Source organism: Somniosus microcephalus, chromosome 7 (genome assembly GCF_052327205.1).
Source record: "Somniosus microcephalus isolate GS21.2 chromosome 7, FLI_Smic_1.0, whole genome shotgun sequence".
NCBI lineage: Eukaryota > Metazoa > Chordata > Chondrichthyes > Squaliformes > Somniosidae > Somniosus > Somniosus microcephalus.
In genome coordinates, this window is record NC_140993.1 from 129,498,264 (window position 1) to 129,525,720 (window position 27,457).

The window sequence follows — 27,457 nt, forward strand, 5'->3', positions numbered from 1 at the left end:
ATGTCTCTCAATGTCTCTTAATCTCTCCTGCTTTCTATCCTTTCACTGACCTTCCCTTTTGCTCTTTCATCCCCTCCCCCTTTTCCCAGCCCCTAAACCTGCTTTCCATTTCCTGCTTCTTTCCAGGTCTGATGAAAGGTCATCGACCTGAAACGTTAACTCTGCTTCTCTCTCCACGGATGCTGCCCTAGCCTGCTGAGTTTTTCCAGCGTTTTCTGTTGTTATTTCTGGACTTCACTCGACTGCTTTGGACAGCGGTTCGTCGATGCTCCGTACCAGCCCCATCCTGCTTACATCGGTTTTGTCCCTCCATGGGACCTCTGACTTTGACCCTGGTCTCCCTACTATTGTCTCCAACCTATTCCCTGCTACCAGGAAATATGTATCCCATTAATTACTACATTTAACCAGGCCTATGTAACCTGAGCTTTTGCAGTGTCCATTCGCGTGCGCAGTTTGGCTGCCGCTCCGGACCCGAGTCATTCAATACTTTTCCACTTTTTCTCCCCCTTTTCCTATTCTCTCTATCCCTCCCTGACTGCTCCCTCCTGTCATCATGCCTCCTTTCATCCCTCCTCTCTCGGATACTCTGCCTTCTTAAATCCCTACCCCAATCCTTCATCACTCTTCGACCTTCCTACTCTCCTGCCGCTGTCCTAGGCTTGACTCCCTTTTAGATAAGCCTACAGCTTCCCTCTGAGCCTCTCTTGGCATCCTACAAAGGGCCCATCGAGGCACTTTCCGCTGCCTCCTTACGAGCAGCAACCCCAACTGTCCCATCCTACTCTCTCACCGACCTTCCCACCCAGCACGCCCACTGGGGGCTAATCTTGCCAATCTCCTCCCCGTCCAATTCACACCCCGCCCCAGCGCTGACCCTGTGGATGCTGGCAGTGGGGCAGCCATCATCGGCCCTCTCCGCATCTCCCTCCAGATTGTCTGTTCACTTGCGAACAAGGCCCTTGCCATCCATGAGCTTATAGTGGATGATTGCATCGACATCATGGCTCTGACAGAAACTTGGTTGAGGGGTGATGGCACCTTACCCTTAAATGAAGCCGCCCCGCCTGGCTATACCTTCCACCACTTGCCCTGCTCAGACCGCTGCGATGGCGGTGTGGCTCTCATCACCAAATCACACCTTGGTCTGTCCCCCTACTCCTCCGGTACTTTCTCCTTTAATCATCTCACTTTTTTTTTTTTAAATTCGTTCATGGGATGTGGGTGTCGCTGGCAAGGCCAGCATTTACTGCCCATCCCTAATTGCCCTCAAGAAGGTGGTGGTGAGCCACCTTCTTGAACCGCTGCAGTCCGTGTGGTGAAGGTACTCCCACAGTGCTGTTAGGGAGGGAATTCCAGAATTTTGACCCAGCGACAATGAAGGAACAGTAATATACCTCCAAGTCAGGATGTTGTGCGACTTGGAGGGGAACTTGGAGGTGGTGGTGTTCCCATGCACATGCTGCCCTTGTCCTTCGAGGTGGAAGAGGTCACGGGTTTTATTCCACCGCTCTCACCTTGGATCCAAAATTGGCTTAGTGGCAGGAGGCAGAGGGTGATGGTTGAAGGTTGTTTTTGTGACTGGAAGCCTGTGTCCAGTGGTGTACCGCAGGGATCGGTGCTAGGTCCCTTGCTGTTTGTAGTGTACATTAATGATTTAGATATGAATGTAGGAGGTATGATCAGTAAGTTCGCAGATGACACGAAAATTGGTGGAGTGGTAAATAGCGAGGAGGGAAGCCTCAAGCTACAGGACGATATAGATGGGATGGTTAGATGGGCAGGACAGTGGCAAATGGAATTTAACCCTGAAAAGTGTGAGGTGATGTATTTTGGGAGGACTAACAAGGCAAAGGAATACACAATGAATGGTAGGATCCTAGGAAGGACAGCGGATCAGAGGGACCTTGGTGTGCATGTACATAGATCCCTGAAGGCAGCAGGACAGGTAGATAAGGTGGTTAAAAAGGCATAGATAGGGTAGAAAGGAAACTTTCCCTTAGTAGAGGGGTCAATAACCAGGGGGCATAGCTTCAAGATAAGGGGCAGGAGGTTTAGAGGGGATTTGAGGAAAACATTTTCACCCAGAGGGTGGTTGGAATCTGGAACTCACTGCCTGACTTTCAAAAGGCTTTCGATAAGGTCCCGCATAAGAGATTAGCGTGTAAAGTTAAGGCACATGGGATTGGGGGCAAGGTATTGACTTGGATAGAGAACTGGTTGGCAGACAGAAAGCTAAGAATTGGAATAAACGGGTCTTTTTCCGAGCGGCGGGCAGTGCTTGTGGGGTACCGCAGGGATCGGTCCTTGGACCCCAGCTACTCACAATATATATTAATGATCTAGACAAGGGAACTAGATGTAATATCTCCAAGTTTGCAGACGACACAAAGCTGGGTGGGCGTGTGTGCTGTGAGGAGGATGCCAAGAAACTCCAGGATGATTTGGACAGGTTGGGTGATTGGGCAGAAGCATGGCAGATGCAATATAATGTGGATAAATGCGAGGTTATCCACTTTGGTGTCAAAAACAGGAAGGCAGATTATTATCTGAATGGCAATAGATTGGGAGAAGGGAAAGTGCAACGATATACTTGCTCTCGAGGCGGTTCAGAGAAGGTTCACTCGGTTGATTCCAGAGATGAGGGGGTTGACGTATGAGGAAAGGTTGAGTAGGTTGGGACTCTACTCATTGGAGTTCAGAAGAATGAGAGGCGATCTTATCGAAACATAGAAGATTGTGAGGGGGCTTGATCGGGTGGATGCGGTGAGGATGTTTCCACTGATGGGTGAGATTAGAACTAGGGGGCATAATCTTAGAATAAGGGGCTGCCCTTTCAAAACTGAGATGAGGAGAAACTGCTTCACTCAGAGGGTAGTAAATCTATGGAATTTGCTACCCCAGAGAGCTGTGGAATCTGCAACATTAAATAAATTTAAAATGGAGATAGACATTTTCCAAGCAGATAAGGGAATTAGGGATTACGGGGAGAGGGCAGGGAAGTGGACGTGAGTCTAGATTCAGATCAGCCATGATCCTATTGAATGGCGGAGCAGTCCCGAGGGGCCGTATGGCCTACTCCTGCTCCTATTTCTTATGTTCTTATGAGACCTGGGTGTCCTTGTGCACCAGTCGCTGAAGGTAAGCATGCAGGTGCAGCAGGCGGTTAAGAAGGTAAATGGTATGTTGGCCTTCGTAGCGAGAGGGTTTGAGTACAGGAACAAGGATGTCTTGCTGTAGTTGTACAGGGCCTTGGTGAGACCACATCTTGAGTATTGTGTGCAGTTTTGGTCGCCTTATCTGAGGAAGGATGTTCTTGCAATGGAGGGAGTTCAGCGAAGATTCACCAGGCTGATACCTGGGATGGCAGGAATGACGTATGAGGAGAGATTGGGTCAATTGGGCTTATACTCGCTGGAGTTTAGAAGAATGAGAGGGGATCTCATTGAAACTTATAAAATTCTGACAGGACTGGATAGGCCAGATGCAGGAGGGATGTTCCCGATGGTCGGGAAGTCCAGAACCAGGGGTCACAGTCTAAGGATAAGGGGTAAGCCATTTAAGACAGAAATGAGGAGGAATTTCTTCACCCAGAGAGTGGTGAACCTGTGGAATTCTCTACCACAGAAGGCAGTAGAGGCCAATTCATTAAATATATTCAAGAAGGAGTTGGATATATTTCTGAAGGCTAAAGGGATCAAGGGATATGGGGAGAAAGCAGGGACAGGGTACTGAATTTGGATGATCAGCCATGATCGCATTGAATGGCGGAGCAGGCTAGAGGGGTCGAATGGCCTACTCCTGCTCCTATCTTCTATGTTTCTATGAAAGGGTGGTAGAGGCAGGAACCCTCACAACATTCAAGAAGCATTTAGATGAGCACTTGAATCGCAATAGCATACAAGGCTATGGGCCAAGTGCTGGAAAATGGGATTAGAATAGACAGGGCTTGATGGCTGGCATGGACACGATGGGGCGAAGGGCCTCTTTCTGTGCTATATAACTCTATGACCTCTGATTTAAAATACTCGTTCTCTACCACCCACCCAAGTACCATAAAAATTTTATTACCGAGATATCTTCACTGCTCTCCTACCTCAGCCTCTGCACCAAACAACTTCTCTCCTCAGTGATTTCAACCTCTATCTCAATTCATCATGCTTTCTTTCCTCCGAGTTCACGAGCCTCCTATCTTCCCCTTAATCTCTCCCTCCATGTAAACTCCCCAACCCATATTCACGAACACCCCCTTGACCTTGCCATCTCTCGTGGCCTCGGTACTTCCATCGTGTCAATCCCAGATAAGGCCATCTCTGACCACTTCCTCGTATTGCTCTCCACCCACATCCTCCTTCCAATACCTCCCAACCCTACTTCCTTCTGTGTCCGCCCCTGGAAAAAACTCTCTCACAATTGCACTTATGAAATCCCAACTGTCCAGCCTTTGGCCCTCCATTTTTGCAGCTACTGATCTGCTCACCCACACTCTCACCACCACCTTTGATGCCCTAGTCCCTATTAAAACAATTACTCTCTCTCACCCTGGCTGTTTCCCCTGATACGGTCCTCATCTTCGCTCCCTTAATTCCAAGGGATGCAGACTTGAACTGATATGGCGGACAACTGGTTTAGCCATTCACCGCCAGATCTGGCTGGACCACATAAAGCATTATCGGGTCCTGCTCTCGTCTGCCAAAATTGCTCACTGTTCCAGAATCATTCTGGAATGCAAAGATAAACCCCGGCTTCTATTCTCCACTGCTAACCATCTTCTTAAACCCTTTTCCCCTGTCTCCTCCACTCTCACCTCCGACAACAAGTATGAGGAGCTCATGGACTTCTTTGTCTCCAAGATTGAGACTATCCATTCAGCTGCCTCTGCCACTTCCTCCAAGTTTCCCCCCTGCCCTAGCCCTGAACTCACATCTTTCTCCAGTTTCTCTCCAAACTCCCCATGCTCATCTTGTCCATGAGGCCCACTTCGTTCTCCCTTGACCCTATTCCCACCAAACTGCGGACCACTCAACTTCCTTTTCTGGGTCCCATGTTAGCTAACATTGTTAACGGTTCTCTCTCCTCAGGTACTGTCCCCCACTCCATCAAACCTGCTGTCATCACCTCTCTCCTCAAAAAAACCCTTGACCCTTCCGTCCTTGCAAATTAAGAATACTCCTGTGACGTGCCTCGAGACATTTTACCACATTAAAGGTGCTATATAAATACAAGTTGTTGTTGTAGAAGATAATGGCCCCGCTATGTCCGAGGGAGATGGGGAAGGATCAGGGTGGCTGATTTCTGTTTAGGAAGCCCGGAAGAACAGGTTTCTCGGAGGTCCAACCGAATTTAACGTCAAGACCAGATTAACATTTTCTGTCTCTGTTTCCCGGCTGTAGCCTTGAGAGGAAAGACCGGGCTGAAGAAATCAAGCAGGCCAGGGTGGCGATCGGTTGGTTGCCCCCTCCCCGACCCATCCCACCTCTGTTAAACCTGGAAGTGGGTGGGTTCGAGGTGGGTTGGGTGTGTGTTTGAGATTTTTTTTTTTACATTTTAACATCCCACCTGACCCAAACCCACTGGTTTTTTGGGGGTTAAAGTTCCTGCCGTTTCCTCAGCACTCAAAAACTTACTGCAGTTGTACTTTTTTCAAACTATACAGCACCTCCTCATTTAATATGCATCTACTGGCCTATGGAACAATATTACAAGATATGGTGCTATTTTTCTAAGCTATCTATTTCAAACCCAAACAGGAAAAAATGCTCACCTTCCATCTATTTCCGCAACTATTGCATACGACAAACGTGGTCATCGGTTCATCAGCACTACGAATCTGAACCTGAGAGTTCATGAGAAGAAAGAGTACTTTTAGCCATTCCTTCTTTGAAACATTGTGAAGTTTTAAATTGATACAATGGAGACTGCCCAGTGACAAACACCAAGGGCAATCCCTGCACTTGGGTTTTAATTTTTGAAGAGAGTTTACAGAACTAAATTTGGTTTTGTTGACGAGGGATATGATCCAGCTTTTTAAGATTATGAGACAAGGACAATGTACACTTAAACAGATTAACTTGGGCTCAGTGCAGAACTAAAGGACAACGTACAGAATTAATAAGACTCAAGCGAGACTAGAGATTAGAAGAAATCTCTCTTGCCTTACTCCCAACAGAGTAGTGGATATGTGAAACAGACTCCCAGAAAATGCAACGGAAGCTTTGTTGGTAATTAAAACAACAACAAATTACATCAAAGACAGCAGGATAATTAACTGACTAGGAATGGGATTGGAAGTTATGGAGTAAATGCAGATAGAAATGATCAAGCATGGAGTCCAATGGTCCCATCGGCATAGAAACCATAGAAATGGCAACTGTGGCCAGGCTTGAATAATAAAGACACAAGTATATACTAATGTTGTGGACATTTCCTTTGGAGATCAGGGAAAATGTTAAGAACTTTCCCTTCAGGTGATTGAAATATAGGATAAAATCCATTATGGAGTTGACATGATCTATGCAAAAAAACAGGCTTGAAGGGTAAAATGATTTTCTCTCATTTAATGATTTCTCAACTAAGCCCAAGCATTAACCCAGAACTCATAACCAGGAGAAAAGACTTTCACTCCATCAAGCGAGGGTGAATTCTATCCCAGAGCCAGGAAGTGAACGTATAATGTTCTTAATTCAATGTGACACCCTGTCTCATTATAGAATAGATTTTATACTGTATTGAACCTGCATTGATAGGTGGGTCTTCAGGAAAATAGAACATCTGCTTGTAGGACTCATTGTAAATTGTGCATTTGATGAAGATCTCAAAAGGGCAACTTTTATTAAAATTATAGGTATAACTCTGCAGGGCAGCTTTCAAGGAAGTCAATTAATCATATGTTCTTGTAGCATGCCTGCAAAGTTGTGAGGAATGTGTTTAAACTGGAAGACAACAAATGTTTCCTACCTATAAGTTACCCATTATGGGTAATGGATCATGAATAAGTGAATAGGCATCTCTTGCACCCCATCTCCAACAAACACTTCACCACCTTGCAGTGCTAATCTAAAACTCTTACCTGTGTATAGGTGCAATTCTTCTTCTTACATTTGCCACACTTGAACAGGTCAGTCTCAGTACCACTAGTCTTAGCCATTTGATGTTCTCGGATGGCTTCTTTGGTCAAGGCTTTTCGCATTTCTTTAAGCTCATCACTGGCCATTTCCTGAGATAGTTTACAACAAAGCACTCAGGTTAGACCAAGATTTGCGTGAGAGATGGCAAGTTAGCTGGCAAATTACTTAAAATGTTGGACAAAGTATCTGTAAATTAAATGTGCATCAAACTGAACAAAGTACTTAGAAGTATGTTCTGATAAGGGCATTAAAAGTAAGTTCTTACCTATTTATTTATAAGCAACTAAGTGTCAGCTTGGCTTAGTTGGTAGCAAACTCGCCTCTGAATTAGAAGGTTGTGGGTTCAGCCACATCTTAGGGCATGATCACATAATAGAGGCTGACACTTGCAATATTTCATTGTCAGAGATGCTGTCCTTCAATTGAAATATTAAAGCCAGGCCCTGCCAGGGCACTATTAGTGTCCTGACCAACATTCTTTCCTCAACCAAACCCATCAATATAAACAGATTATTTAAGCATTTATATCATTGCTGTTTGTGGGATATTACTTTCTGGAGAATAGCGCCACGGTCACTCGCAACTGCAACTGCACTTCAAAGCAATTCAATGTATGTGAAGTGATTTGGGACATTTCTGTACATACAGCCTCGGGTGACTGTCTGTGTGGAGTTTGCACATTCTCCCTGTGTTTGCGTGGGTTTCCTCCGGGTGCTCCGGTTTCCTCCCACAGTCCAAAGATGTGCGAGTTAGGTTGATTGGTTATGATAAATTGACCCTTAGTGTTAGAGGGATTAAATACGCGGGGATAGGGTGGGATATATGTTGGTGTAGGGGTTACGGGGATCGGGTGGGATATGTGTCGGTGCAGGCTCGATGGGCCGAAATGGCCTCTATCTGCACTGTGTGATTCTGTGATAACTCCTCTGTGATAAGGTGCTATGTAAATGCAAGTACCTTGTTTTTGTCCAATAATACAACAACCAGCTCCAGACCAAAAATACAACAACCAGCTCCAGACCAAAAATACAACAACCAGCGCCAGACCAAAAATACAACACTCAGCTCCAGACCAAAAATACAACAATCAGCTCCAGAGCAGAGTAAGAACATAAGAAATAGGAGCAGGAGTAGGCCAATCGGCCCCTCGAGCCTGCTCCGCCATTCAGTAAGATCATGGCTGATCTGATCCTAACCACCAATCTACTATCACAGAACCATCTCCTTAATCTAACAGAATTAGACACACGAAATAGGAGCAGGATCAGGCTACACGGCCCCTGGGCCCGCTCCGCTACCCACAGGGCCATGTCCGATCCGAACCTAGACTCATGTCCAAATTCCTGCCCGCTCCCCGTAACCCTCAATTCCCTTTACTTCTAGGAAACTGTCTATTTCTGTTTTAAATTTATGTAATGATGTAGCTTCTACAGCTTTTTGGGGCAGCATATTCCATGGACCTACTACCCTCTGAGTGAAGTAGTTCCTCCTCATCTCAGTTTTGAAAGAGCAGCCCCTTATTCCAAGACTATGCCCCCTAGTTCTAGTTTCACCCATCATCGGGAACATCCTCCCCGCATCCACCCGATCCAACCCCTTCACAATCTTATATATTTCAATAAGATCGCCTCTCATTCTTCTGAACTCCAATGAGTAGAGTCCCAATCTACTCAACCTCTCCTCATATGTTCATCCCCTCATCCCCGGGATTAACCGAGTGAACCTTCTTTGTACTGACTTGAGAGCAAGTATGTCTTTTCTTAAGTATGGACACCAAAACTGTATGCAGTATTCCAGGTGCGGTCTCACCAATACCTTGTATAACTGAAGCAATACCTCCCTATTTTTATGTTCTATCGCCCTAGCAATGAAAGCCAACATTCCATTGGCCTTCTTAATCACTTGCTGCGCCTGCATACTAACCTTTTGAGTTTCGTGCACCAGGACCCCCAGATCCCTTTGTACTTCAGTACTTTCCAGTTTCTTGCCATTAAGATAATAACTTGCTCTACGATTTTTCCTGCCAAAGTGCATAACCTCACATTTTCCAGTATTGTATTCCATCTGCCAAATCTCTGCCCACTTACTTAGCCTGTCTATGTCCCCTTGCAGGTTTTTTATGTCCTCCTCACTCACTACTTTCCCTCCCATCTTAGGATCATCTGCAAACTTTGATATGTTACACTCGGTCCCCTCCTCCAAATTGTTAATATAGATTGTAAAGAGTTGGGGACCCAGCACTGACCCCTGTGGAACACCACTAGTTACTGATTGCCAGTCCGAGAATGAACCATTTATCCCAACTCTCTGCCTTCTGTTAGATAGCCAATCCTCTATCCATGCCAGAATATTACCCCCAATCCCGTGATTTTTTTATCTTAAGCAATAATCTTTTGTGTGGCACCTTGTCAAATGCCTTTTGGAAGTCTAAATGCACTACGTCCACTGGTTCCCCTTTATCCACCCTATATGTTACTTCCTCAAAGAACTCCAGCAAATTTGTCAAACATGACTTCCCCTTCATAAAACCATGCTGACTTTGTCCTATTAAATTATGATTATCCAAATGTCCTGTTACTGTCTCCTTAATAAATGGACTCCAAAATTTTACCTACCACAGATGTTAGGCTAACTGGTCTATAGTTTCCAGCCTTCTGTCTACTGCCCTTTTTAAATAAGGGTGTTACATTAGCAGTTTTCCAGTCTGCCGGGACCTTTGCTGAGTCCAGGGAGTTTTGGAAAATTATTACCAATGCATCCACAATCCCTACCGCCACTTCCCTCAAGACCCTAGGATGTAAGCCATCAGGTCCAGGTGATTTATCCGCCTTGAGTCCCATTATTTTACCGAGTACCACTTCCTTAGTGATTTTGATCGTGTTTAGCTCCTCCCCCCCTATAGCCCCCTGTTTGTCCAGTGTTAGGATATTCTTAGTGTCCTCTACTGTAAAGACTGATACAAAATATTCAGTGTTTTTGCCATCTCCATATTTCCCACCATTAATTTCCCAGTCTCATCCTCTAAGGGACCAACATTTACTTTAGCCACCCTTTATCTTTTTATATAACTATAAAAACTCTTACTATCTGTTTTTATATTTTTTGCTAATTTACTTTCATAATCTATCTTCCCTTTCTTAATCAATCCTTTTGTTATTTTTTGCTGTCTTTTAAAGTTTTCCCAATCCTCTATCCTCCCACTAGATTTGGCTACCTTATATGCCCTTGTTTTTAGTCGAATATGTGGTGTATGTAACCTGTTCCACCTTAAGAGAACTTATGCCTGTTCCACCTTAAGAGATGTACTTTCTCTGGCTGCTGTATACGTAATACCGGTGGTGACCACCGGTATATAAGCACTGTGTAGTAAGATTGTATTTCATATAGTCCTGACCTCCAACCAGTAAAGACCTGTTGAACTTTAATCTTGTAGTCTGTGTTTTATTAATTACAACTAGAACACACAGACTTTACAGTGGCGATGAGTCAGATTCTTACCCTGCGGCAGTTATATCCACGGCGGCTTCGTCCACAGAACGGACGTCGAAGAGAGGCTTCCACCCTCATCACCCTGCTGGAAGACACATCGCGCGGCAGACATCGAGAAACCAGAGTGCAGAAGACATCCTGAACTCGAAGCCTCCATCAGCGGCTGTCAGCTATCTTCTTTCTACCTCGGTAGTGGGTAAGCCGGGCAGCGACGCGACCAGAAAGTCGGCCGCGTTGGCTGTACAGACGGGGAGGGAAGACGGAGGAATAAGGGCGGTGAGATCGATCGCGACCAGAGATAAGGGCCGGGCCGCATTCGGGCCGAAAGGCGCAGCGCGGGGACATCGATCGCGGCTGGTGATAAGGGCCGGGCCGCATTCGGGCTAAAAAGGCGCAGCGTCTGGGGGCAACTGAAGGCGCGAGAGCCGCGGTGAAACGGAGACAGCGTCAGGGGAAGGGTGAAGACCGCCAAGCGCGGGAAAACCGCCATTTTGTAGGCGGCGGACGAAGACAAGAGCGCGGAAGCCGCCATCTTGGATAAAAATTAAAATAAATTAAATTGCAACGATGCCTAAACATGGGAACATTAATACCTTTGATAGCGACATCGAAGATTGGGCTATGTATGTAGAACGCATACAAAATTATTGTAAAGCAAATAAAATCCCAGATGAAGAGAAAGCACTAACATTATTAAACTTAATGGGTGCGAAGACATACGGGCAATTGAAACACCTTGTATCACCAGATGAACCGGCGGATAAGACGTTCGAGGAGATTGTTACTGTCCTGAAAAATCACCTAAACCCCACGCCGCTGATGCTAGCGGAACGATTTAAATTTTACAGCAGAAGGCAGCTGAAGGATGAAAGCAATGCTGAATATTTAATGGAATTGCGTAAGCTAGCAAAGTACTGTCAATTCGGAACGAGACTGACAGAGGCGCTACGAGATAAATTTGTGTGTGGTTTATTAAAAGAAGATACACAAAAGCGATTGCTCGAGGAGAATGAGCTGACGCTTGACAAAGCGGTCACTATGGCAGCAGCACACGAAGCCGCAGCGAGAGGCACGGCAGTAATGCAGCTACGGTCACCGGAACTCAGTACAAATAAATTGGGTTTGAGTACTGTAAAATGTTATCGTTGCGGAAAGACAACGCACGATCAGAACCAGTGTTGGTTTAAAAACCAAGAATGCAGAACGTGTGGCAGGCTTGGCCACATAGCTAAAGTATGCCGGTCAGGAAAGAAGACCAGCAGCAAAAAGTCACCGCAAGAAAAATACATAAAGGTACACAAGGTGACAAAGAACAGTTCGACCGAACAGAAGTCAGATTCAGGCGCTAGCAGTAATGAACTGGGTAGCTTAAGAGTACACAACGTTGGTAAGGATGCAGATCTCCAGACAATTTGGGTCACCCTTCAGATAGCAGGAGTCCAAGTAAAGATGGAATTGAACACTGGATCGGCATTGACGGTCATGAATAAGAAAGATTACAAAAGGTTTTTCCAACATATTCCCCTACGGGATACGGAGATTATATTGAAAACATACACGGGGCAAAGAGTGTACCCCATCGGAAAGATAGAGGTAAAAGTGGTCCACAAGGGCGAAGAAAGCCAAGTAATGGACTTATATGTGCTACCTGAAGGAGGTCCACCACTACTGGGACGGGAGTGGATTAGGAAAATGAATATGGACTGGCACTCCTTGAAGGCACTAACGGTAGATTCCGGGGAAACAGATGTCAAACCTAAACGATTGTCCAGAATATTGGATGATGCTAAAGAGGTGTTCCAGCAGGGACTGGGAACACTGAAAGGAATTACGGCAAACATCAAGATTGATGAACATGCACACCCAAAATTTTTTAAAGCCAGACCGGTACCCTATGCAATACGACCTACTGTAGAAGCGGAACTGGAAGCGCTAGAACGTTCAGGTGTACTGTCTAAGGTAGATTGGCGTGAGTGGGTTACGCCCATTGTTCCCGTTATGAAACGTCCTTCGAGCAACAAGCCAGGAGAACCAGGGAAGGTTCGCATCTGTGGAGATTTCAAAATCACCGTTAATCCGGTGCTTCACACGGTGCAGTATCCGCTTCCGCGGATTGAGGATATTTTTGCTTCGTTGTCTGGCGGGAAACACTTCACCAAGATAGACCTGGCGCAGGCGTACTTGCAGATGGAGGTTGAAGAAGAGTCACGCCAATACCTCACGATCAACACGCATCGAGGTTTGTACCGGTACAATAGGCTGGTTTTTGGAGTGGCATCGGCTCCAGCAATTTGGCAGAGGGCCATGGAGCAGGTATTACAGGGAATTCCAGGCACACAATGTTACCTGGACGATATTCTGATTACAGGTGATGGTGATGAAGAACACCTCGCAAACTTGGAACTGGTGCTCAACAGACTGAAAGAGTATGGACTTCGAGTTAATCGGCAGAAATGTGAGTTCTTCCAGAAGCGGATCTCGTACTGTGGTCATGTCATTGACCGGGAGGGGCTTCATAAGTCTCCTGACAAGATAGAGGCAGTTGTAAAGGCTCCCGCTCCGGATAATGTCTCTCAGTTGAGGTCGTTTCTAGGATTGATTAACTATTACCATAAATTTCTACCAAATCTATCCACGGTACTGCACCCGCTAAACGCTCTTTTACAGAAGGGGGTACCATGGGAATGGAGCGAAAACTGTAAGAAGGCATTTCGCAAAAGCAAAGAATTGATCACCTCAGAGGAAGTGTTGGCTCACTTCACCCCGACACTGCCTATTCGGTTGGCTTGTGATGCTTCTCCATATGGTATTGGGGCAGTACTCTCACACAAGTTGCCAAATGGCACGGAAAGGCCAGTCGCGTTTGCATCCAGATCATTGACCTCCGCTGAGCGCAACTATGCGCAGATCGATAGGGAGGCTCTCAGCCTTGTATGGGGAGTGAAGAAGTTTAATCATTACCTGCAGGGCCAAAAATTCACACTTCTGACAGACCATCAGCCGTTGGTATCCATTTTTAACCCTAAGAAGGGTGTTTCAGTGATGACAGCACAGCGTCTCCAGAGATGGTCCCTTTTCCTAGGGGCACATCAATATCAAATAGAAAATGCACCTCCGATCGCACCACTACACCCATGGGAATGGCCTTCAGCCCCATGGCAACGCGTACATATTGACTTTGCTGGTCCATTCATGGACTCCATGTTCCTAATTGCGGTGGACGCACATTCCAAATGGCCAGAAGTGATCAAGATGAATACCACTACTTCAGAAAAGACAATTGCGGTGTTAAGAACAATATTCGCAAGGAACGGATTGCCAGAACAGATCTGTTCGGACAATGGACCACAGTTCGTGTCGGAAGAATTCCAAAACTTCTTAAAGAAGAATGGGGTGAAACATTATACCTCTGCCCCATATCATCCGGCGACAAACGGGTTGGCCGAGAGATTTGTCCAAACATTCAAAAAGGCAATAAAGGCCATGAACGATGATCAGATTCCGCTACAGCACAAGGTGGACAATTTCCTAATGGCGTATCGAAACGCCGCTCATGCAGTGATTAACCAAAGTCCTGCCATGATGTTTTATAACAGGAGGTTGCGGTCCAGGTTGGACTTGTTAAAACCAAATGTGCGGAGGGAAGTGGAAAACAAACAGTTCCGGCATATTAATAACAAGTCCACTCGAAGTTTCGAAGTAGGACAACCAGTGTTGGCAAGGGGCTATGGAAATGAAAAATGGCAGTCCGGAACAATTCGGGCCAGACAAGGACCTCTGATGTACACAGTAGATATTGGTAACAATGTGATAAGGCGTCATGCGGATCAACTGGTAGAATCAAGAGCAAGGGTCGAACCCATGGTTGCGACAGAGACAACTGTGGAAGACGTTAATGAACCTGAAGCATCTACCTCGGCAGGGACTGTACCTGATGATGACGTCCAATACATAGGAAACCAACAAGAAGAGTCACCTCAGCAACAAGAATCAGAGACCACTGAAAGGCGTTATCCAGACCGAATCAGAAGGCCTCCTGAGAGACTGAACCTTTGAACTGTTTATACCTGAAGTTATATATGTATATATGTTATGATGTTATGTTAAATGGGGATATGACTATTAAGCTAAAAAGGGAGGATTGTGGTGTATGTAACCTGTTCCACCTTAAGAGAACTTATGCCTGTTCCACCTTAAGAGATGTACTACTTTCTCTGGCTGCTGTATACGTAATACCGGTGGTGACCACCGGTATATAAGCACTGTGTAGTAAGATTGTATTTCATATAGTCCTGACCTCCAACCAGTAAAGACCTGTTGAACTTTAATCTTGTAGTCTGTGTTTTATTAATTACAACTAGAACACACAGACTTTACAGAATACTATCCTTAATTTCTTTACTTAGCCACGGATGGCTGTCTTTTCTTTTACACCCTTTTCTTCTCAGTGGAATATATATTTTTTGGAAGTTGTAAAATAACTCCTTAAATGTACACCACTGATCATGTATCGTCTTACCCTTTAATCTATTTTCCCAATCCACTCTACTCAATTCCGCTCTCATACCTTCATAGTCTCCTTTATTCAAGCTTAGCACGCTTGTTTGAGATAGAAACATAGAAGATAGGAGCAGGAGTAGGCCATTCGGCCCTTCGAGCCTGCTCCGCCATTCAACGAGATCATGGCTGATCATCCAAACCCTAGCACCCGGTCCCTACACCGACAGCCATCCCACCCAAGCCCTATCCCAGTAACCCCGTAACCCCACGTATTTAATCCCCCCTAACACTAAGGGCCAATTTTTTTATCATGGCCAATCAACCTAACCAGCACATCTTTGGACTGTGGGAGGAAACCGGAGCAAACCCACGCAAACACGCAACCTTCTCACCCTCTAATTGAATATGGAATTCAACCATGTTATGGTCACTCATTCCAAGGAGATCCTTTACTAGGACATTTTTAATTAATCCTGTCTCGTTACACAGGACCAGATCTAAGGTTGCTTGCCCCCTGGTCGGTTCAGTTACATACTGCTCAAGAAACCCATCCCTAATACACTCAATGAACTCATCCTCAAGGCAGCCCTGCCCAATTTGATTTGTCCAATTAATATGATAGTTAAAATCCCCCATAATTATAGATGCTCCCTTATTACAAGCCTCAACTATTTCCTGATTGATACTCCGTCCAACAGAGTTGCAACTGTTCGGAGGCCTATAGACTACGCCCACTAGTGTTTTTTTCCCCTTATTATTCCTTACCTCCACCCAAACTGTTTCATTATCCTGATCTTTTGACCCAATATCATTTCTCTGTATTACAGTGATTCCTTCTTTTATTAACATAGCCACCCCACCTCCCCTTCCTTCCTGCCTGTCCTTCCTGATCATTAAATAACCTGGTATGTTTAATTCCCAGGCATTTCTGTAATGGCCACAAGATCATACCCATATGTAGTTATTTGTGCCATTAACTCGTCTATTTTGTTACGAATGCTACGTGCATTCAGATAAGAGTCTGAAAAACCATTGAGCGTAATTGTCATAATCTAAAATTTGAAGTTGTCCATGCATTATTTAGATGTCACTTCAGTGCAGCGACCTTTAACACATATAATTATATGCCCCAGCTTCCCCCCACCCCCCAAAGTCCAGCAAAGATGTATACATCATCAATCGTGGAGACAGTGGTGAAGGCTGTAATATGAAACTTGATAAAACATTTCATTCCATGGCCCACCATCAAAAGCCAATGTAGAAATGTGATTTACTTTCAGCAGTAGAGACACTGGTGATCATTTTGAAGACTGTCAACCAAGATTTAGCCAATACGACATAACTACTCCTGTTTCAGCACACGTTTTCTGAATGGCTAGCAGATGTGTGGAGATTAGTTCATTTAAACAACTTCTTTATCTGAATTAATCTTAGAATCATAGAATCTTACAGCACAGGAGGCTGCCATTCGGCCCGTCATGGCTGTGCTGGCTCTTTGAAAGTGCAGTCGTGCTTAGTCCCACATCCCCGCTTTTTGTCCATAACTCTAAGTTCCTCATCCTCAAGTACCTGTCCAACTCCCTTTTGTGGAAATCAGCTTCCACCACCTTTTCAGGTAGAGTGTTCCAGATCCTCACAACATTCAGCGAAAACATTTCTTTCATCTTCCCTCTAGCTCTATTGCCAATAATTTTGAATCTATGACCTCTAGTTATTGACCCAGCTATGGCTCAGTTGGTAGCACTATCGCCCGAGTTCAGCAGGTTGTGGGTTCAAGTCCCATTCAGGGACTTGAGCACAAAAAAAATCTAGGCTGACGCTCCAGTGCAGAACTGAGGGAGTGCTACACTGTCAGAGGTGCCGTCTTCTGAATGAGACGTTAAACCGAGGCCCCATCTGTCCTCTCAGGTGGACGTAAAAGATCCTATGGCACTATTTTGAAGAAGAGCAGGGGAGTTATTCCTGGTGTCCTAGCCAATATTTCTCTCTCAGTCAACATCACTAAAACAGATTATCTGGTCATTATCACATTGCTGTTTGTGGGAGCTTGCTATGCGCAAATTGGCTGCCACATTTCCTACATTAGAACAGTGACTACACTTAAAAAGTACTTCATTGGCTTTGGGACGTCCGGTGGTCGCGAAAGGCGCTATATAAATGCAAGTCTTTCTTTCTCTCACTCACCTGAGGGAATAATTTTTCTCTATATACTTGAGTCATAACGACACAGGAGGTCATTCGGCCCATCGAATCTGTGCCGGCTCTTTGTGGAGCAGTCCAGTCAGTCCCATTCCCCCACTCTATCCCCGTAGCCCTGCAAGTTGATTTTCCTCAAGTGCCTATCCAGTCTCCCCTTGAAAACGTTGAGTATCTCCGTTTCCACCACTTCCATCGGCAGCGAGTTCCAGGTCATCACCACTCACTGCGTAAAATTTTTTTTCCTAACATCCCCCTGTATCTCTTGCCCAAAACCTTAAATCTGTGTCCCCTAGTCCTTGTACCATCAACTAGTGGGAACAGCCTTTCCCCATCTAGCCTATCTAAACTCATCATAATCTTGTACACCTCTATCAAATCACCCCATAACCTCTTCTGCTCCAAGGAAAACAAATCCAGCTTCTCCAACCTGTCCTTGTAGCTAAGATCCCCCATCCCCGGAACCATTCTGGTAAATCTCCTCTGCACCCTCTCAACGGCCTTCACACCCTTCCTAAAGTGTGGTGACCAGAACTGGACGCAATACTCCAGTTGTGGCCTAAGCAGCGCTTTATAAAGGTTCAGCATAACTTCTCTACTTTGTACTCAATACCTCTATTTATGAAGCCCAAGATCCCATATGCTTTGTTAACCGCTCTCTGTGTCCTGCCACCTTCAGGGACCTATGCACATTAACTCCCAGGTCCCTCTGTCCCTGCACACTCTTTAAAACTGTGCCATTAAGTGTATATTGCCTCTCCCTGTTACTTCCGCCAAAATGCATCACCTCACATTTCTCTGTATTAAATTCCATCTGCCATTTGTCTGCCCATTCTGCTAGCTGTTCTATGTCCTGTTGCAGTCGATTGGTATCATCCTCACTGTTTGCCACACCCCCAAGTTTGGTGTCATCAGCAAATTTAGAAATTCTACTCTGTATTCCAATATCCAGATCATTTATATACATCAAAAAAAGCAGTAGCCCTTGCACTGACCCTTGGGGTACACCATCCTCCAGTCTGAAATAGTCATTTACCACAACTCGCTGTTTTCTGTCCTTAAGCCAATTCAATTTGCCACTGACCCACCTATTCCATGAGCCTCAATTTTGTTAATGGTACTTTGTCAAACGCCTTCCTAAAATCCATGTAGACAACATCCATTGCATTCCCTTCATCAATCCTCCCTGTTACTTTGTCAAAAAATTCAATTAGATTAGTCAAACACGATCTGCCTTTTACAAATCCGTGTTGGCTCTCCTTAATGAGCTTAAATCTCTCCAAGTGCCCGTTATTCTTCCTTGATTATTGTTTCTAAAACTTTACCCACCACTGATGTTAAACTGACCGGCCTGCAGTTACTAGGATTGTCCTTACACCCTTTCTTGAACAATGGTGTTGCATTTGCCACTTTCCAATCCTCAGGCACCTCCCCGCGTCTAGGGAAGATTGGAAAATTATGGCAAGTCCTTCCGCTATCTCCTCCCCCAATTTCCTTAGCAACCTGGGATGCAAGCCATCTGGACCAGGCGACTTAACCATTCTAAGCATACCCAGCCTTTCTAGTACATCCTGTCTATCAATTTTCACCCATTCCATTGCTTCTACCTTTTCTACTTCTACCGCTATTTTGTCAGCATCCACCTCCTTAGTAAACACCGATACAAAGTACTGAAAACCTCTCATCTTGAAATCCTCTTTTAAGTCACCTACGAACAATGACAGACAGGTAAATACCCTCTGGTCCATTAAGCCTGCCCCACACAATTGCAATACCTTGGGCTAGATTTTCGTGGAGCCGTCGGGTGGGGTTTCAGGCGTGTGGGGGGGGGGGGGGGGGGGGGGAAATCCTGAATTTGGGGTTCCCGACACCATCCCGCCCAAAACCCCGCCCCACGTAAGTTTCGGGGGCGACGGGTACCCGCCCCGCACTGGGACCCGCCAAAACCAGGCGGGAAGGGATTAGTGCCAATTAACTACCTGTTAACAGGCAGTTAACAGGCAGTTTTTTAGCCTAATCCCTATTTTGAGGGGTTTCGTGTGGGTTTCCCGACGGCTCCAAACCACGCCAGGTTAGAGCAGGCGGGCCGTCGGGTTGAAGGTGTTGGAGGGGTCGCGATGTCGGCGCTCAGGTGAGTGATGGGTGCATGAGTGTAAAGGTAAGTGTGTTTGGTGTGTCTAAAGTGTGTAAAGAACTTTTACTTACCTGTACTTACCGTAACAGCCTTTCTTCCTGTAGCCGTCGGGAGCGCATCACTCAGCCGGTACTTAAAACTGAATGGCTGCGATCTGTGAAAAGTGACAGCCGTCAGCTTTGAGTGCCGGTAAGAGTTCTAACTGAATCTGTGTAGAATGACTGTCAGAACTCAGACTGTCAAGTGTTTGACAGCTTCAAACAGCTGTAAAACACTGATATTTCATCTGTCAAGAACTCTTGACAGATGAAATTTCAGTCTGTGACGTCACCTGTTGCCGGGTGGCCCTTAATTGGCCTGCTGAGCCTGCTGGGCGGGCTCAACAAGGTCAATCAAGGGAAAATCGCGCGGATTGGCCGGACGTCGAAGTAGGCGGGTCAAAAACCCGAAAGGGGAAGTCCCGCCTTCTTCCCGACAGGTTCGGGAAAATCTACCCCCTTGTGTCAACAATATATACACTCAACCCCACCTGAAACCATGTGATCTCCTGGGAGAGGCAAAAAATCAGGTAAAAACCCAGGTCAATTTGGGGGAAAAAAATATCTTGGAAATTCATCTTCGACTCATCTAGGCAATCGAAACTATTCCAGGAGATTACTCTGGCTCTGAATTTCCTACCTTCTGTAAGAGGTGATCTCAGCCCCAGCCAAAAACAGGTCCAGCTCTCGCTTGGAGGAATTCAGCGAATCAGCATCCACTGCAGAAGACCACAGCCTGTCCCAGAGGTCCACTATTCTCTGGGAAAAGAACCACCTCCTGACATCTAACCTAGATCTAGCCTTATACAACTTAAATTTGTGACCCTGGTCCTCCCTAATCTATTTAATTGAAAAAAACTTATCTGGAACACAATCTATTCTCTTCACTATCTTATAAACCTCAACCAGATCACCTCTAATTCAACGCTTCTCTAAAGTGTAGAGTCCCAACTCTTTTAGCCTATCTTGATAACTAAGATGCTTTAGACTGGGAATTAGAATAGTGGCACCTCCTCTGCACCTTTTCCAAAGCCTCAATATCACCCACCATGCAAGGAGGCCAAAACTGGACACAGTATTCCAAGTGCGGCCTGAGTAAGGTCTTGTACAAGGACAAAATAGTATGCCTTGTCTTGTATTCAATTGTCCCATGGATACACCCCAACACCCTCTAGCTATTGCTTCACGGCATTGCTCATGTACCTTTAAACATGTGTGCACTAGAATGCCCAAATCTCTTTCTATCACCACCGTCTTTAATGCTTTTCCCTGAAGGGTGTATGAATGTTGAGCATTTGCCCTGCCCACATGCATAACACTGCACTTATCTGCATAACACTGCACTTATCTGCATAACACTGCACTTATCTAAGTTATACATCATTTGCTAGCCATGAGCCCAATCTCCCAACACATTAAGATCAAGACGAGCATAGTCTACACTGATGTTAGGCTGACTGACCTGTAGTTTCCTGATTTATCGCTCTCCCCTTTCTTGAATAGTGGTATAATATTAGCAACCCTCCAGCACTACTCCTGTATCTAATGAGGACTGAACGATTGTGACCAATGCCTCGGCTATTTCTCCCTTGGCTTCTTTCAGCAACCAAGGATGCATTCCATCTGGACCAGGTGACTTACTAACTTTCAGTAATGCTAATCTTTTTATGAAGACATATTTGAAAGGTTGCAGATTTTTGATCAGAGCAATGGAGAAGAGGGAGTATCTGTGAATAACTTCCTTGCAGCAGAGGCTGGGGAAAGTGAAAGATAATGGTGACCTTTCATTCTCTCTCACCAAGCAAACACCTCTGGTGGTAGGCTGGGTGGTTCTCGAGATAATTGGTGTTCTGTGGACTGTGTGAAGATTAGAGTAAGATCATTCTATGGGACTGAGTTCTGAGATTCAGGGCAAGAATTCTCAGTCAGTACTGTTGCAGGATTTTTGTATAGGGTCGCCAATTCTGGTTTGCCATACCCCTGAAGGTTTGATCATGTGACATTTGATCATATGGCATTTAATGACGTGACACCACTCAAGTGATCATTAATGACATGACATTTGATCGTGACATTTGATCAATGTTTGCAAATGTTATTGCATGTACCTTAGTTGAGTGACTCAGTATTACCAAGCGCGAATAAAATTGTGTTTTATAGTGAGATGAATACCATAATTTATAAATCAAAGAACACAAAAAAATAGCAGGGTAATGCTTAAATAAAAACTACTTGTGATGTTTCTACAGTATCGACTGCAATGAGAAATACCAATTAAATTCCACTGATTTAACGAAAACATCATCAATATAAGTAACATCTAAGGCTTTTGTACAATTTTATGACTTTTACAATGCACAGCAAGTTATAAAAAGTAATAATTAAAATCAAAACCAAACCATATTCAATTCACTGACTCCAACACCCCACTGCTGAAGTCCAGCTTCAGGGAGGTGAGGCTCAGTCTTCAGAGAGAAGCACCAAAGCTGCCTGATTTTCGGAACAAAATACAGTATCGCACATCACAGGCCGACATGAACTCTCTCTCCCTACAGTTTGTGTTCCTCTCTCTCTCTCCCTCCCCCAGTGTGTGTCGATCTCTCCCTCCTCCAGATTGTGTTCCTCTCTCCCTCCCCCAGTTTGTGTTTCTCTCTCCCTCCCCCAGTGTGTGTCGAGATCTCCCTCCTCCAGATTGTGTTCCTCTCTCCCTCCCCCAGTTTGTGTTCCTCTGTCCCTCCCCCAGTGTCGATCTCTCCCTCCTCCAGATTGTGTTCCTCTCTCCCTCCCCCAGTGTGTGTCGATCTCTCCCTCCTCCAGATTGTGTTTCTCTCTCCCTCCTCCAGATTGTGTTCCTCTCTCCCTCCCCGTGTGTCGAGATCTCCCTCCTCCAGATTGTGCTCCTCTCCCTCCCCCAGTTTGTGTTCCTCTCTCCCTCCCCCAGTGTGTCGATCTCTCCCTCTTCCAGATTGTGTTCCTCTCTCCCTCCCCCAGTGTGTGTCGAGATCTCCCTCCTCCAGATTGTGTTCCTCTCTCCCTCCCCCAGTTTGTGTTCCTCTGTCCCTCCCCCAGTGTCGATCTCTCCCTCCTCCAGATTGTGTTCCTCTCTCCCTCCCCCAGTGTGTGTCGATCTCTCCCTCCTCCAGATTGTGTTCCTCTCTCCCTCCCCGTGTGTCGAGATCTCCCTCCTCCAGATTGTGCTCCTCTCTCCCTCCCCCAGTTTGTGTTCCTCTCTCCCTCCCCCAGTGTGTGTCGATCTCTCCCTCCTCCAGATTGTGTTCCTCTCTCCCTCCCCCAGTGTGTGTCGATCTCTCCCTCCTCCAGATTGTGTTTCTCTCTTTCTCACACTTCCCAAATTGTGTTTCTCTCTCCCTCCCCCAGTTTGTGTTCCTCTCTCCCTCCTCCAGGATCACGGAGCTTCAAGGTGATTTTTGCTGGCGCCGATGCAATCACCATCTTCACAACCAGTAAGGAAGTGATGTTTCTGAATAACTGGGGGACCAGCAGGGCTCATGGTTGCAAGCCACGACAGCTGGGATACTGCGCATGCGCGAACCACCCATGCAGGGATTATTTCTCCTGAATCACCAGCAGAAGCACTTGGGAGGCTAATGGCCCATTCCGGTAGACTCCTGTCCAAATGGGAGGGTTGGGAACTCTATTCTTATATGACTCATCGATTGTAAAAATTCAATATTGTTTTGGCTGTTATAAGTTGAAATCAAACAAATAGCAAACAAATGAGGTGTGCTTACCTCTGCAGTCATTTTTGCCAATCTGTCTGGTGCAATGTTACCACATAGGACATTCTTCCTCAGATTAGGGTTCTTTGAATCTTTCAGATTTGCAATTCTGCTCCTCACTCTGTTTTTATATTTCATATCTGTGTTTTTTAATTCTTGGTACACACGTCAAAAATGGTTAAGGAAGCTCAAGCAACTTTGTAGATTTTGTTTTGTTAAAAACAGTATTTGTCACTGTCTCTTTATACTGTCTCTTTTTCGTAAAGTTATGACACATTAAATACCAAGAAGTTTTTGTTATGCATCAGTGAAGATGTCATTTAGCTAATTTCACATTAGAACTCTCCAAATATTACTGCTATTCTAATTACGTTACAAATTTTTAAACATTTTTATAAACTTAACAAAAACTACTGTGCGACAATATTTAAGTGAATCCTACTCTTGTATAGACATCCTATATACGCTACACAGGGAGCGATGTGTGTTTAAGAGCAGAAGCAACTTGATTCTTCTTGGGTTCAGTTGGGATGGGGATGAACAGGTTCTTCTTGCTAGTTATTCACAGGGTTGGTTTGCTGTCCTTATCTCCTTATGGGAGAACCGCTGTTGTTGGGAAACTTTCTCCTGGGAGATGGTTCAAGTGTTTCGGGGTTGCGGGATTGTTGGTGCCAAACAGCCTCCAGACCTCGATATTTGTCCTTATCCAGGCAAAGGCCAAACATTGCTTGTTTGCATTGGGATGTATCCCACAGGTGCTTCAGACACATTTATTGTATGGAGGGATGCACTTCACCACAGAGGGAAGGGTACATCCTTTTGCAGTGGTGAGAGTTGTCCTAGCCAAATGCTGCAAGGGGAACTCAAGCCAGCAAAAGTGTGCTAGGCCCTTGTGTCTGAGGCTGGTCAAGGTGCTTATGGAAGCTTTATATATTACCAGTGATCGAATAATCACCACCAGAAGGATCAATTTAGACCATTTAACCATAGCAGATAACTATTAATGGCAAAGTTCAAAATTAATGAAAGATATGCTTTAAAAATAAATAATCTATTCCCAAAAATAAGTTATGAATTTCTCTCTTGATTTTGCTCTTAGCGCACTACAATTAGAGCAAGCAAAAACCTTTAACCATGCCAGAGTTTTCTAGAGTTGGGCCAGTCTGCATAACACTTTATAGGTTCAACCCTTGAGAGGGGGTCACAGAAAAAGGGTGTCCATGGCTCAATACCAATACAAGAAACTCTCTTTTTACCAGCACCTAAATAACCGGAAATCTCTCTTAACCGGCAAAATTCAGGAATAGGTTCAGGTAAGTTTTACTTCATATTAGTGGCCGTGTAACTGGGGTTCCTGGATTTGTGGCCGTGTAACCGGGGTTCCTGCACCTGTTGCCATGCAACAGGGACGCCTGGATCTGTGGCCGCGTACGGGGCTCTCGTACCTTAGTAAGTATACCTCTCTGTAATCCGGACTTTTTGATCAACCGGCACCACGCCGGCTCCGTCGGTGCCGGATAAAAAAGAGTTTCCTGTATATATGGACAATAATAATGAGACTTAAGTATTATTGGAGCACAGTGCACATCATCAGACTCAATGACTAGGAGCCATTTTCAGAAATCCTCTTTACTCAGGTGCCTCCACTGGCAGTCATCCACCTTATGTCAGTGTTAAGCCCCAAGATTTTGTGATCTTTGGAAAGCAGTAGATTAAGCAAGTGCAGTGAGATCTACAGAGGTGATTAGCGAGGGCACATTCACTTGGTTGAGGGTACTGGATGGGAAATGAGTTGGACAGTGGAACTGCTCAAGTCTAGCAAGTGCTCTCTTAATGCAATCTGCCCGTTAGACAAGGCAATCAAGCCTTTACAGTCATCAAATGCACACTGCCATTAAAAATAAATTTTACTCATCAATAAAAGGTATTCTAGGATAGGAGTTTGCACTGTGTTCTCCGTAAACCAAGTTCTCAATCTTGGGAGCAGCACCAGATGAAGGGAACTGAAGAGCCGAGCATACAATAGATCAACAAGTTTACAGCAGTGACATAATTATTTAAACCTCCCAGTTTAGCCCTTTAAACCCCTCCCTCTCCCATAAATGTGCATCACTGCTGATCCTCTGTTTTAGAGGTTGGTTGCTCGAAGTTTGATATAACACTACATTGCTCTGATACAAGTACAAATTCTGACCAGCTGAAATGGTCAAGGCTTCAGATTACTTCTTGAGAAGGATATTTTCCTCAATTTGAGCTCCCAGCTCTTCACAGTCTGAGCCAATGGCTATGTAATCACCTGAAAATAAGAGATGGAAAATAGTAATGAGAAACAACACCAATACTAACTTCCTCCGCCAGAACACATACACACCGAGACAATGAATTTCCAGATAGACGTGTAGTGAGATGACAGTAGTTAATAATTTTGTCTGAGGTTCCACACAACAGTTGCCCATCAGTGCAGAGACCACAGCAGGGATATATACCGTGATCTAATTACCGATGACTGTTACAAACCTCTCTGGCTTTAATTTCACAGCATAGGAAATCATCTGAATCCTTTAATTACTCCATCTGCCTTGCAATCATTACCAAATATAAATTTTATCTGTAACATACACAGTACACTCTTCGAATACAAACGATAGCATACAACAGCACTTCTGTTTAAACTGCATAATTAGAACACAGAAGCCTAACTACTACTTCAGTTAAGGGGCAAAAATATCTGGCCCAGAGTAAAACTATCCCATACACTTCACAGAGGAATATCTTCTCCGAGTCCTCAGTGTGGCAGAATCATGACTTTATTTAACACAAACATATTGATAATTTTGCCACAGCTAGCACACAGAGGAAATTTCCTTCTTCACTCACAGTTATATTGAAAACATAGCCTGGGTACCGAAACAGCTCTCACGTCAAAGTCACAAGTGACATCCTTTGTGACTGTGACAAAGCTAAACTATCCCTCCTCATCCTTCTCGACCTGTCTGCAGCCTTTGACATGGTTGACCACTTCATCCTACTCCAACGCCTCTCCACCGTCATCAAGCTGGGTGGGACTGAATTTGCCTGGTTCCATTCTTATCTATCTAATCGTAGCCAGAGAATCACCTGCAATGGCTTCTCTTCCCACTCCCGCATTGTTACCGCTGGTGTTCCCCAAGGATCTATCCTTGGTTCCCTCCTATTTCTCATCTACATGATGCCCCTCGGCAACATCATTTGAAAACACAGCGTCCGTTTCCACATGACGCGGACGTCACCCAGCTCTACCTCACCACTACTTCTTGTGACCCCTCCACAGTCTCTAAATTGTCAGACTGCTTGTCCAACATCCAGCACTGGATGATCAGAAATTTCCTCCAATTAAATATTGGGCAGATCGAAGCCATCGTCTTTGGTCCCCGCCACAAACTCCGTTCCCTAGCCACCGACTCCATCCCTCTCCCTAACATCTGTCTGAGGCTGAACCAGACTGTTCGCAGCCTTGGTTTTTCTCTTTGACCCTGAAATGAGCTTCCGACCACATATCCACACCATAACTAAGACCACCTATTTCCAACTCCGTAACATCGCCCGTCTCAGTCCCTGCCTCAGCTCATCTGCTGCTGAAACCCTCTTCCATGCCTTTGTTACCTCCAGACCTGACTATTCCAACGCACTCCTGGCTGGCCTCTCACGTTCTACCCTACGTAAACTTGAGGTCATCCAAAACTCGGCTGCAAGTCCCGTTCACCCATTACCCTTGTGCTCGCTGACCTACATTGACTCCCGGTTAAGCAACGCCTCGATTTTAAAATTCTCATCTTTGTTTTCACTCCATGGCCTCGCCCCTTCCTATCTCTGTAATCTCCTCCAGCCCCACAACATCGCCCCCACCCCCCAAAGATATCTGCACTCCTCTAATACTGGCCTTTTGAGCATCCCTGATTTTAAATCGCTCAACCTTTGGTGGTCGTGCCTTCAGCTGCCTAAGCCCTAAGCCTCTCTGCCTCTTTTTCCTTCTTTAAGACGCTCCTTAAAACCTATCTCTTTGACCAAGCTTTTGGTCCTCTGCCCTAATTTCTCCTTTGTGGCTTGGTGTCAAATTTTGTTTTATAACACTCCTGTGAAGCAACTTGGGATGTTTTACTACGTTAAAGGTGCTATGTAAATACAAGTTATTGTTGTTGTTGATAGATTGTGTTTCTAGGACATCTTAGTGTTCACACAATAGCAATAAACTAC

General features: G+C 45.2%; 1 protein-coding gene across 6 annotated transcripts in view; it reads right to left on the reverse strand.

Moving 5' to 3' along the window:
• tcea1 (transcription elongation factor A (SII), 1) overlaps nt 1–27,457 on the reverse strand; it is a 113,835-nt gene that overhangs the window by 6,882 nt on the left and 79,496 nt on the right. For all 6 annotated transcript variants that reach the window (XM_085992936.1, XM_085992937.1, XM_085992939.1 and 3 more), the window contains 4 exons: nt 25,464–25,520; nt 23,237–23,391; nt 7,070–7,216; nt 5,765–5,836 (listed from right to left, as the gene is read on the reverse strand). In XM_085992936.1, the coding sequence (XP_085849062.1) occupies nt 5,765–5,836; nt 7,070–7,216; nt 23,237–23,391; nt 25,464–25,520 (431 nt within the window). The remainder of the gene's footprint in view (nt 1–5,764; nt 5,837–7,069; nt 7,217–23,236; nt 23,392–25,463; nt 25,521–27,457) is intronic.